General features: G+C 34.4%; 1 protein-coding gene across 1 annotated transcript; it reads left to right on the top strand.

Annotated features, from left to right (window-relative positions):
- Positions 1 to 3,234: 3,234 nt before the first annotated feature.
- Positions 3,235 to 3,915, top strand: LOC107001166. The gene is made up of 2 exons (XM_015199317.1): positions 3,235 to 3,339; positions 3,424 to 3,915. Exons 1-2 carry the CDS (start codon positions 3,235 to 3,237, stop codon positions 3,913 to 3,915), a joined length of 597 nt encoding a protein of 198 aa, XP_015054803.1.
- Positions 3,916 to 14,482: the final 10,567 nt, after the last annotated feature.

Consider the following 14,482-nt stretch of genomic DNA (forward strand, 5'->3'; position numbering starts at 1 on the left):
GGCCGATAAGTGAGGACGAGGCTGAAGAATTCTGGAGGAAGATATAGCCCCAAAACTATTCGATCGTTAAGCATCTAGAGAAAACCCTGGCTTAGATTTCTGTGCGGTCCCTATTGATGAGCCCCCAGCTGCATAAGCAGGACTTGATGAAGTCTCTGGATGACACTTATGTGCCCGTAGGCACAAGAAGTGATAATGTAGAGGCTATGATCAACCATGTTATTCGAGGGCATAGGATTAGCTTCTGTGACAAAGAGTTTCCCTTTGAAGGGAGGTCGCACAACAAGGCATTGCATGTCACTGTCATATGCCGTGAAAGGGTCATAAACCGTGTCATGGTGGATCATGGGTCTGGTCTCAACATTTTCCCACTGTTGACTCTGAGACAGTTAAGGTTTGACTTGGGGAAGCTGGAACAAAATCAAATCAATGTTAGAGCCTTCGACGGGGTATAAAGAGACACATTGGGAGCAGTGAGTTTGGTCATCCAAATGGGCTCGGCGAAATACAGTGCACAGTTTCAGGTCATGGACATTGACACCAAATATAACCTTCTTCTAGGAAGGCATTTCATCCACATGGTTGGGGTTGTGCCTTCTACTCTTCATTAGATGATGAAGCTCGTTTGGAAGGACCTAGAACTGGTTATTCATGGCGAAGAGAGTCACTCCAACAGACAGGCGCAATTATTAATGAAGTCTCGTGAGGCACCAATTTCTACATGGTGGAGCTGATAAATGCCACCGGTGAAGATTTAGCCCCCACAACCTCCTATTTCTTATCTGTACCAGATGATCGCCACTGTGATGCTGCATAATGGGTTCAGCCAGGTTTCATATTGGAAAGGAAGTCCCAAGAAATTATTGAGTCTATTCAAGTTTCCGCCAATGGAGCGAGATATGGTTTGGGATACGTCCCCACAGATGATGAGATGAAGATGAAGAACAGTGATCAAGCATTGGCTAAGCCAATCCCTCATCTGTATCAATCATTTCCAGTCCGTGAGTACGCCGATCATGACGACCTTGTGGAAGGGATCTGTGGCCTTTTTGAAGAGATCGATGTTGTCATAGAAGACGAAATTTAGCTAACTGGTATCCGTGATTCTAAGCTTGGAGAGCCCCTACAGAACTGGACTTCCATACAAATCTTGATTCCTCGATCATTTTGGTAGAAGGACATTGTTTATGCATGATTTGAAAATTCGTTGTAGTCCGGAAAAGGCTCGAGACCCACCATTTTGATTTTTATTGAATTGTCTGAAATTTAAAATTCCCCATGTGATGTTTAAAAAGGCAACATGTCCCTTTGCCATGAACAAAGTTTTGCATTATTTTCCAATTTGAATGAAAGCATCTTTTATTGAAAACTTGTTTATTACTTTTCTGCTATATTTTACTTTTCTAACTTTGTCTGTTTATTATTTTAGTAATATTAATTTTAAACCTGCCAATGTCATGTAATATCACGATCTGAACGAACAAAATGAGGAAGATGATGACGAGGGTGAAGAATACGAAGAGGAAAATGAGGTACCGGAATATGTCATTGAGAAATTTCAGCAGTTCGAAAATCAACATAAGCCAAATTTGGATAAAACTGAGACTACGAATTTGGGAGACCAAGAGTGTGTCAAAGAAGTCAAAATCAGTGTCCACCTGAATGAATCTCAAAGAAAGGATTTTATTTATTTGCTAACTGATACATTGATGTGTTCGTCTGGGAAGTCAACGACATGATAGGACTAAGTACCAATGTGGTGTCTCACAAGTTGCCGATTAATTCGGAGTTTAGTCCAGTGAAACAGAAAGCTCGGAAGTTGAAGCCTGAGTTAAGTTTAAAGATTCAAGACGAGATCACCAAACAAATTGAGTCACTATTAGTAGAAATGACACAATACCCGACTTGGTTGTCAACCGTCGTTTCGGCCACCAAAAAATATGGGAAGATCAGAATTTTTTTCGATTACAGGGATTTCAACAATGTCAGGCCAGAGGATAATTTTCCGTTGCCAAACATTCACATTCTGATCGATAATTATTCTAAGCATGAAATGCAGTGATTTGTGGATTGTTACATAGGCTATCATCAAATCCTCATGGACGAAGAAGATGCAAAAAAGACAACTTTTATAACTCCTTGGGGTGTATATTATTACAGGGTGATTCTATTTGGTCTCAAAAATGTTGGTGCTACTTATATGAGAGATATGAAGACCATATTTCATGATATGATTCATAAGGAGATCGAGGTGTATGTAGATGGCGTCATAATGAAGTCCCGCGAGAGTTCAGACAATTTGACTCATTTTAGAAAGTTCTTTGATCGTCTACGTCGTTACAACTTGAAGCTAAATCCTGCCAAACGTGTTTTTGGAGTGCCGGCTGGCAAGTTGTATGGACTTATAGTCAGCAGGAGGGGTATTGAGCTCGATCCTTTCAAGATCAAGTGGATTCAGGAATTACCGCCTTCATAGTCTAAGAAGGAAGTGATGAGTTTCTTAGGGAGGTTGAACTACATTAGTTGATTCATAGCTCAATCAACTGTGGTGTGTGAGCCTATCTTCAAGCTGTTGAAGAAAGATGATTTGACAAAATGGACTGAAGAGTGTCAGAATGCTTTCGATACTATCAAGAACTATCTGTTCAATCCACCGGTGTTGGTTCCTCCGTGAGAAGGGAGCTGTTGTTGCTATATTTGTATGTTTTAGATAACGCAGTTGGATGCGTACTTGGTCAACATGACGAGACATGGAAGAAGGAGCGAGTAATTTATTACATAAGCAAAAAGTTCACTCCATATGAGTCTCGTCATACTCTTTTAGAAAGAACATGGTGTGCTATAAATTGGATTACCCAGAAATTGAAGCATTATTTGTCTTCTTGTTCTACATATCTCATTTCAAGGATGGACCCGTTGAAGTATATTTTCCAGAAGGCGATCCCGACCAGAAAGTTGGCTAAATGGCAAATGCTTTTGAGTGAATTTGATATTGTGTATGTGACTCAGAAGGCGATAAAAGCACAAGCCTTGGCTGATCATCTTGTGGAAAATCTTGTCTATGAAGAGTATGAACCGCTAAAGACTTATTTTCCTGATGAATCAGTATCATTTGTGGGTGAAGATATTTCTGAAGCATATCCGGGTTGGAGGTTATTCTTTGATTGAGTGGAAAATCACCAAGGAAGAGGGATTGGAGCAGTTTTAGTGTCAGAATGTGGTCAACACTATACCATGGTAGCTAATCTCCGATTTAATTACACAAACAACATGGCTGAATATGAAGATTGTATTCTTGGATTGATAATGGCCATTGACATGAATGTCCACGAGTTTCTGGTTATTTGAGATTCATATTTGTTAATTCATCGGGTACAAGGAGAATGGGTTGTGGAAAAACCTAAAATTATGCCATACGTGCAGTACATACGGAAGTTGTGCAAAAGATTCCCTAAGATTGAGTTCAGACATACTCCCATAATACATAATGAGTTGGCCGATGATCCTGCCACCATCGGCACACTGATTAAACATCCAGATGCTGATTATTTTGATCCTATGGATATAAAGATAAAGGAGAAACCAGTACATTGTTCCTATGTTGAAGAAGAACCCAACGGTTTGCCATGGTCTCTTGATATTAAAAAATATTTAAAGTCCGAAACTTATCCTGAGAATGCGACGTCTAACAAGAAGAAATCAATACTCCGTTTGGCCCTCAATTTCTTTCTGAGTGGAGAAGTAATTTATAAGAGGACTTCAGATTTAAGTCTCCTCAGATGTATCGATTTTGTTGAAGTTGCGAAGCTTATCGAACAAATACATTCTAGAGTTTATGGTAAGCATATGAATGGGCTCACTTTGGGGAGAAAGATCCTTCGAGCCGGCTATTTTTTGGATGACTATGGAGCATGATTGTTGCAAGTTTGTGCTGAAATGACATATATGTCAAGTGCATGCTGATTTGATCCGAGTGCCGCCTCACGAACTCAATGTTATGAGTTCACCTTGGTCATTCGTAGTTTAGGGTATGGATGTCATCGGTATGATAGAGCCAGCCGCTTCTAATGGACATAGGTTTATTTTGGTTGCCATTGATAACTTCACCGAGTGGGTGGAAGCAACTTCTCACAAGCCGATAACCAAGAAAGTTGTGGCGGATTTTGTTCGCAATAATTTGATATGCAAGTTTGGAGTACCAGAATCCATCATTACTGATAATGGTGCAAATATCAATAGTCACTTGATGAGAGAGATATATGATCAATTTAAGATCATTCACCGAAATTCAATTGCTTATCGTCCCTAAATGAACGGAGTTGTAGAGGTTGTCAATAAGAATATCAAGAAGATTTTGAGGAAAATAATCGACTATCACCGAGGTTGGCATGATATGTTATCATATGCTTTGTTGGGTTATCGAATGACTCTAAGAATATCGATCGGAGCTACTCCATGTTTGCTAGTATATGTAACAAGAAGCAGTCATACCTGCTGAAGTTCAATACCATCCTTGAGAATTATCAAAGAAGTTGAGTTGAGTATTGTTGAATGGGTCAGCTAGCGGATTGATCATTTAACTTGATTGATCAGAATAAAGATGGTTGTTGTTTGTCATGGTCAGCTATATCGATAGAGAATGATTCACGCTTTCCACAAGAGTGTCAGAGCCAGAAGTTTTGAAATCCGTCAGTTGGTCCTCAAGCGCATTTCTGGAAGAGTACAAAGGGAAATTTGCACCGGATTGGCAAGGCCCTTACATGGTTCGCAAATTATTATCTTGAGGTGCCTTGGTCTTGTCGGAGATGGATGGCACTGCCTAGCTAAAGACGATACACTCATATGCTGTCAAAAGATACTACGTGTAAAGCTTATTTTGCATTTCTGTCATTTCCTTTTATTCATTATGTTTTTGCTTGTAATTGCTTTGTTTTGAATTTTATCCCTTTTGTAATGAACTACGTCTGACCTGAATTCTCAAGAATGATATACGTAGGTGGTCTATGTCGGCCTCGGTCACCCATTTATCCATTTTAATATTTCTTTGTATTGAATATACGTTCGACCTGAATTCTCAAGAATGAGATACGTAGGCGGACTATGTCAGCCTCGATCAGTTTCTTTGTGAATTTCTTATTATTGTTAACCTTTGATGGGAACTATATTTTACCTGATTCATGTCTGAATGGGATACGTAGGCGCCACAAGGGTTCGGTCATATCTCCCGTAAGATTTCTATTTTGCCTTAAAATAGAAACTGGGACAGATTTTCCTCAACGAGTCAAGACTAAAGTTACTCTGCAATTGGAAATTGGGACAGAAATTTCGGGAGGATCTCAAAAATTCCGTGATTTACTCACCGTCTGTTGAAGATAAGCCGAGACATGCAACTGGGACAAAAATTTTGAGGATGGCCTCAAAAATTCAACATAGTTTTATGGGCAGTCTTGAGTGTCTTGGAATACTCTTCAACGAATAATCAGATAGATCACCAAGCATCAGACTCAAAGAATTTCACTAATCTTGATGTGACATGATACTTGGCAGTAACCGTTTTTCAAAATACTACTCTTTGAAATTTATTTTTCTGAAGATTTTTCCTCTATTTCATTTGTTTTGGCATAAAATATTTTGTCTTATCTATCAAGAGTCAGGAGATCAGAAATCAATCCGAGATAGCAGAACAAGGAGCAGACAACTAAAGAAATTGACACAGATCAGTTCGCTTTAAAACTAATGATTTTTCTATGAAAGAATGTTTATTAGTTTGCTCTAAAATCAACAAGTTCTTACGATTGAGGATTATGGAGAAGTCAAGGGGGCGAAAAGCTCTCCCCAAAATTTACAATTTTTCTGTGTATAAATGAATTATGTTATATTGCTCATATCGAAGACTTGGAAACGTGATAAACATTGTTTCATCCAATTCCCAACAACACAATGTCTATAGCAAAGATACAACTATGTTCAAGAATAAATCAAATGAAAATCTCGAGAAAGACAATTTATAGCTTTTCGTCAAGGACGTCATCTGCATCGTATTAGCAGACGTGACAGTTTCACTACCTGGAGGGTCATTTTATTTGTATTGTCGATTGAAATGATACGCCACCCGGAGGGACATTTTATTATCGATTTAAGTGATACACTACCTGGAAAGTAATTTTACCATATCACTTATTATCGATTTAAGTGATACACTACCTGGAATGTAATTTTATCATCTGCATCGTATATGCCGACGTGACAGTTTCACTACCATGAGGGTCATTTTATTTTTATTGTCGATTGAAATGATACGCCACCCGGAGGGCCATTTTATTATCGATTTAAGTGATACACTACCTGGAAAGTAATTTCACCAAATTGTCAATTGAGACGATATCACTATCCAGGGGGCACCCAGAAGATCATTACGTGGCTTGATTGAAGCACTGTCTTCATTTGGTACCAAAGACATTCATGCCTCGTGGAATATCATGCATTGTGGGAAGATATTCATGCCTCGCAAAAAATGTCATGCACCACAAGAAAGTATTCATCCATCGCGATAAATCATGTATCGCGAGTTGATATTCATGCATCGGGGGACAATATTCATGCCTCACGCAAAGTCATGCATCACGAGTTAATATTCATGCATCGCGGAAATATATTCATGCCTCGGGGAAAATCATTCATCGCAAGAATTTATTCATGCATCGCGGGAAGATATTCATGCATCGCGGGTAGTATTCATGCCTCGCGGAAAGTCATGCATCGTGAGTTAATATTCATGTATCGCAGAAAATCATGCATTACGAGTTGATATTCAGGCATCGCAAGAAGATATTCATGCCTCGCGAAAAATCACGCATCACGAGAAGACATTCATGTATCACGGGAAGATATTCATGCCTCGCAGAAAATGTCATGCACCGCCAGATGATATTTTTCTATAGGTTTTTGACTTTGTTAGAGTCGCCACTTAATTTTTTAAGAAAAATCAAGAAAAACTTAGTTTTCAAAAGACTTAAAACAGAAAATCGATCGAAAACTTAAAGGGGTTCGGGGATTCATATTTATAATTTAGTAATGTTTTTACAGCACCTAAAATATCACCTAACTCGCGATTATCCTACACTAACTTGTTTAGGTAAAATTTCTAACTTAAATTTTTAGATGAAAATTCTTTAAAATTGTTTGAAAGGTGAAGTATCAATTTTGTTATCTAATTAAGCTTTGTGAAAATTTATTTTTAAAGATTATTTATACTTAATCGATTTAGATAAGTGATTAAAACGAGATGACATCTTGCAGGGATTCGAATATTTTAACCCTAAAACTAATGGCAGAAATCGATAAGCAAATAGGCGAAAAGTAAAAGGAGAGAGAGAGAGAGTTGGGTCCAAGTCCGATTTTTGTCCGCCTGGACCGGTTTTTGAACCCATTTTATTTTGCGTCTTCGGAGTATTTCCATTTGTACCTATTATAATCTAAACAAAAAATAAGAATAAATAAAGGCGACAAAGGCTTAAGCCCCATAAAAAACAAAATACATGACTTAGAAAATAAATTTGACCCTTTTAGCCCAAAGTCTTCAACTTCTTGGATACCTATGCGTTGGTTTTTATGGGCTTGACTTGAGTAAGGAACTGAGCCTCTGTGGCCCAATAAGAAGATGTGGGGATGGGAGGATGAGCCCATGCAGAATCATGATTCACATGCAACAAAGAACATAAATAAAGCATTGGCACTTACTGTAACGAAAGTAATAAAGTAGTTATACAAACTTTCTAACTAATATAAACCCGACTTCAATAAATTCCAATAATGGTAATCTAAGACGAAACAAATCCAAGTGATAGCCTAACGCAATATTCAAGATAGTGAAGGTTGACACGATCTTACCATTGGTAGGGTCGAATTCTCAAAGAAACATGAATGAAATAGTGAAAGGGCTAGGAAACAACAACTATATAAATTAAGGTGTATTAAAATCCAGAGAACCAAATTTTCAAATATGACGTACTACTCATGATTATTAGCATTGATATAAAATCTCCCAAAGCTCTCTTGTATTATGACACTATAATAAGCATTTGAAAAATACTATCGAGACAAGAAGCATTGCTATCAATTATCAAAGCAAAGAAGGAATAATCAAACACCCTTTTTAAATTCGGTTTTAATCCATTCATAGCGACAACTGATAACCTAAAAATAAATGACAAACATTACTCTACTACAACTCCAAGTTAGGCATGACTGGAATGTGAAAATAATAATAAGTAGCAATAATAATAATAACGAATAAAAAAATGAAACTAACAAAGTTAATTTAATCTGCAGCAAATACACTTACTATGAGTAACATGAATTGATTGAGAAAATCAATCATTAAGAAGATAAGAAACCGATTCACTAGCAAAGGAAAACTACCGACAATACATGAATAATAAATAAAAATCTGCATTAAGACATAAGCGACCCAACAGAAACCAAACCGTTAGAAAATTACACTATCAAAGCAGTAGCACTAAAACATGGCAAATAGTTGAGTTACATAATTATATTTTTGTCGAAGTGTACCACTAAAATGAAAATTGGGCTACAAGGGCAAACAAATATTCATGATAGCAACACACTGGTTTTTTAGATGCTGAAACCAAAACAAATAGTGAGGAAAGAGTGACTTTATTTCAAATAAGGCTACGATCTTAAGCCCACACGGGACCTAACACAATATTCATTTTCATATGAGACAATTTTGAGAAATCATCTTTCATTTTTTGAAGAAGAAACAGCCCTCAACATTAGACTAATGAAATGAGCCCATTTTTTGGCGTCTTAAGACATTTAAAACATCACAAAAAAAAGATTTGAACATCCCAAAATGATGCCGAGGAAAGAACTAATACGATTTCCTGAGTCAGATGATACAACTTCACCATCATGCATCATATATCCATTAATATGTCCAATCTGATACGGGTTCACCATCAATATCACCTTCCAACATTGAAGCAGATGATGTTATACAATTTCCTGAGTCAGATGATGGCTTTAAAGACCCACTAAAAATCAATTAACAACAAGGGAAAGGAAAAGATAGTATCTAATTCTGATATCTTAACTATCAAGAAGCGTCTCAGGTAATCTGTCCCGGTTTTATCAAAGAAGATCCCACCCAAAGTTATTCAAGATCACAATACACAAAGGCGACAAACACGTAATGCCCCAGTCTCTCCATCAGTGAAGACTCAACGTGTGAGACACAGAAAGCAACTTGATGTTGTTGTAACCAAGCCAGTCATCAAACAATTGCCTGTCAAACGTAAAAAATCAAAAGCTTGGTGTTACAACATCAAACAATGATTCATCTCAAATCAACATTTCGCGTGCTGAATTTGATTCATTCAAATTGTCTGTTAGTATAATATTATTGCTCGTATTGTTGTTTATTTATTTTTTAAAAAAACAAAAAAAATTTATACCTTCATGTATTTCTTAGTTAAATAAGAATTTACAGATTTAAGAAACTGGATACAAGACAACTTCAATGTTGTATTGAATGTCATTAACAAAATAAAATAACAGCGAAGGTTCTGTATTCAAACATAAAATTATATTTGCTATATAAATTCAATTGTACATGTTGAATTTATGAAAGTTTATTTCAGGAATCTGATATAGAAATTCCATCGAAATCTCCGATTGGGGGCATGGCGCAGTCACCTATACACTATCCATCTTCAAGTTCCAGAAAACGACGTCCAAATGAAATGAATAACTTAGAAAACAATGAGGTAATTCAATATTATCCGAACGTATATGTGCAACTTTCAACTGTTTATTTCTGTTATTACGTATATATTCAAATTGTAATCTAATTTTTTTACACAACACTCGTTTGTATAATTGTTATACAATATATGTTCATATGTTAATTTTTGAACGACGTTTTGTTTTTGTATATGTATTTATGTCCGTAAGCCTATTGCTCAGTCTTTGAATCTTCTTATCATCGATGAGTCATCACGGTATGAAAAAAATTGGAGATTTGATTTTATTTTTCTATTGTCTTTTTATACCTTTGTTTGTATTTAATATACTTCATAAATTAATTAAATCCAAGACTGTTGGTCAGCCTTTGAAAGTTTTCATCACTAACGAGTTATCACCACATAATACAATTGCAGAGATTTGATTATGACTTATATGATTTATTTTGTATATGTCTATATACATTAATAATTTTGTATGTTGAATTTATGAACGTTTTTTTTTCAGGATTCTGATTTAGAAGTTCCATCGAAATCTTCAATTGGGGCATGCCACAGTCACATATAAGTTCTGGACTACAACGTCCAGATGAAATGAATCACTTAAAGAACAGTGAGGTAATTCAATATTATTTGAACGTATATGTGCAACTTTTAGCATTTTATTACTATAATTACTTATATATATAAATTGAAATCTATATTTACTACAAAAAACCCGTTTGACCAATAATTATACAATATATGTTCATATGTTAATTTATGAATACTTTTATTTATTGAAGATTCCCGTAATAGTTGAGTTGTCACTAGATCAAGAAAAAGAGGAGGCTTGATTATGTTCTTAACTTATGTTTTGTATATGTATATATGCTTTGAACTTTTATGTATAAAGTCTATGTTTGCACACACATTTATTCAAAAATTGTTTTCTTTAAGATTGTTGGTCTGTCCTTGAAGGTTATCATCACTAACAAGTTATCACCAGATGTTTTCATCACTGGCGGATTGTCACTAGATCAGGAAAAAGAGGAGGTTTGATTATGTTCTTAACTTATGTTTTTGTATATGTATAATATGCTTTAAATTTTTATGTATAAGTCTCCATTTTCACACACATTTAGTAAAAAAATTGAACATGTTGTTTTGACGTTGAAGGTTCTCATCACTGACGAGTTATCACCGAATGTTTCCATCCCTGGCGTGTTGTCACGAGATCAGGAAAAAGAGGAGGTTTGATTATGTTCTTAACTTATGTTTTTGTATATGAATTTATGCTTTGAACTTTTATGTATAAAGTCTGTGTTTGTATACACATTTATTAAAAATTTGTTTTTAAAGCCTGTTGGTCAGTATTTGAAGGTTCCCATCACTGTTGAGTTATCACCGATTAATACAATTTTAGATGTTTGATTATGACTTATATGATATTTTTGTATATGTCTATATACATTGATAATTTTATATAAATGATCGACTCTTTTATTATTTTAAGCCTATTGGTAAAGATGTACCTCCTGAATAACACATCATATCTGTTGCACCGATTCAAATTATATCTCCTGCTGATGCAAGCTACAATACAGTTAAAACATAATCTCCGATACTGATTCCTGGTCGACATCTTTTGAGACTCAACCCAGAAAGAAGTATTGTCTTATATTCAGGGACAAGAGTGGTGGATGAGACACAATCGAATTAGGCTTCCAGATCGATATAATACATCCCCGTACATTACAACTTTTGAATCTTCTTCTTGTATAATTTAAAATTTTATACATTAAGTTTGATTCATACATATACAATCATGATTTATATAGTCTAACAATTACTTATTATCTCATTTTACATAGTTCTTCAATGTTTCTCGTGATCTTTGATCAGAAACATCCAATTGATTCTATTAGTGGAACACATGATACATCGTTATATATCAATTTCTGGACATGGTTAAGCCAATGTCTTCTTGCTAGACACCAAAACAAGAGAGTGTGCAGTTAATTTGTATAATATATATAATTTCACAATTATGTATAAAACATATCAGTTGTACATAACATTTTAACTTCAACAATAGAAAAAACTTTGGTAATCGATACAAAAAGACACAGTGTGCCTTAAAAGATCACATGAATTTTGGTGTATTCATTATTTCGGATAAAAACTGATTCTATAAACTAGTTTATCCTGGACAAGTGTTGAATGATTCAATATAAATTTTGCTCCATTTATTTTTATAATATAAATTCATTGCATTTGTATATTATTTTCTTTTTTGGTTTACTTTAATTCCTACAACACATAAATGTGATATTGTACTATTTGAGGACGAAGGGAAAGTACAATCCTAGCAGCATATACACCTTCAGCACTGTTGACTATTATTATAACACACTGATTCATTACATTTGGGATGTACATTTTGAAACTAATACTCTTGCATCTAAGGCCATCTATGAAGAGACTATACTTGAATATATTAATGGATATAGGATGCATGTTGTTGTGTCATGGTTTACTGTTGATAATATATTCATTCTGATTAATATGAAGGAGAGATTACATAGGGTATTGATTGTTGTGTATTTTAATGAACGTAGTATAATTGTATATGATTCACTCAGAGGATCCATCCATGATTCATACGTACTCACTGAGATAAAAAAAAAATATGCACAACTGATACCCATATAGCTTTCAATGACTGGATTTTATCAAAAGAAAGGATTGAATGTACTTTCACATCCGAAAAACAGATTGCACACAAATTATGATTCTTTTGACATCGTATATGTGGATGATATTCCTCAGCGACCTCCTGACAACTTGTAAGTTATTATACACTTGTCCTTTTTTGATGACTTTTTTTTCATAGTTCAGCTGTTTAAAATAATCTTGTATTATTATGTATTTGTATATAGGGATTGTAGTCTATACATTTCGGCATATGCAGAGTTCTTGAGTGATGGCAATGGAATTTCAACTGGTCCATTTTATCCTGACCTTTTGCATAGTAGATATGCAGCGCTATTGTGAAATTATGGCATGCGAAAAAATCAAGCTGAGGCGATTAATGACAGTGAGGCACCGGACTAGCCAATCAAATCAAAAGTTGATGCGGATAGTATTGAACATATTACAATCACTTAGTTTTATTGTATCCTTTATGTTTGTTTTGGAATTTTGTATTAGCAGTGCTACTTTTTGAATATTCCAGTTTGATGGGAACAACATTTTGTTGGCTCTGTTATTTTGTTTAATGAAATCCGTTTTGCGATTTTATTTGTTGATGTTTCAGATATTATACAATTATTTTTGTGAATATAACTCATATATTGTATTTTATACAAATGAATAGTTTGACATGTTATACAATATTTTTAAATAATTAATCAACTTAATTGAGAAATCATTATTCAAATGCATTTATTACCATAGTAATAACAAAAATTCGTATCTGTTGTGTTTTAGTTTGTTTGTTAGTTTTTTTATTTCATATGCAACTATACAGTCCAATTAAAGTATTTAGCGGACTCACTAATTATGCAAATGTCACCTTTTTCATTTTCGAATTTGTTAAAAAAAATTATACAACATAATTCCAAAAATACCAAATATTATTTGCAGGTTGTATACCAAAATACAAATGCAGATATCAAGTCTATATTTATACGAACATTAATTTATACAGATACTAATTCCACATAAAATATAGATATCAATATTATACATATTGAAGTAGCAGTTCAACTTAAACTACTTTATACAATTTTACAAATTAAAATCACTTTATAGCAACTAGTTTATACAATAATATACACAGTTTAATTCTTCCAACTATTTTATACAATTAATCACTGAAATAGCTCAATTAAACAAATGTAGAGATAAATCTACATTTATAAGAATACTTATTTATACTTAGTTCAACTTCCACAAAATTCACTGATAACAACTATAAAAAATAGTTATACATAGTGGGTAATTGTTGAATTCATTTGTAAATTGTAATACACAAGGGTACATGTTAAACAATATAATACCATGAAATATCATTTTAAAAGTAAACTGAAATATCATCTGTGATCATGTATCAATACAACTAAAATAATATTCAAATGAAAAAAGTAAGGCAATATTAAATGTATAAATTCATCATACACATTTCAAACTAATCTTTTCTAAGCTTCCCGAGGCTGATTTCTACAAGAACGCATATTGTAACCTACAATGCCACATGTACTGCATGTATTTGTCCCCTTATTTTCAAACACCTCTCTTGCTGATTTTTCGCGAGACTTTTTTCTTGGTCTTCAAGGAGACCTTTTGAATTCTGGAGGCAGAACTAAATCAATCATTATGTATCCAGGGACCACCCACTCTATTTTATCTAGCGATGGGTATATTGGAAATCATAATTCTTCAACACTATTGTCGATGTGTATAAATTCGACCAAAATTCATCTGGTCCTAAACTCTTGAACATCAGAACAGCCTAAGCATGTCCACATGGCATTTCTTCATACTGAAAGCTTCCACAAGTACACTTTTTCTTCTGGAGACAAACTAAAAAACTTTTACCTTTATCATTGACATTGTGAACATATTCTGTTGATGAAAAAATATGAAATATACAAAAATAAATCAAAATAGATTAGTATGTACAAATGTAGACAAATATAAAAAAATTATACCATCATTCGTGTACTCATTGCTTC

This window comes from Solanum pennellii, chromosome 10, assembly GCF_001406875.1.
Source record: "Solanum pennellii chromosome 10, SPENNV200".
Taxonomy (NCBI): domain Eukaryota; kingdom Viridiplantae; phylum Streptophyta; class Magnoliopsida; order Solanales; family Solanaceae; genus Solanum; species Solanum pennellii.

Coding starts and splice junctions, on each gene's coding strand:
- LOC107001166 (XM_015199317.1), top strand. CDS start 3,235: ATGGTAGCTAATCTCCGATTTAATTACACAAACAACATGGCTGAATAT. Junction 3,340..3,423: donor TGAATGTCCACGAGTTTCTG/GTTATTTGAGAT, acceptor CCATACGTGCAG/TACATACGGAAGTTGTGCAA.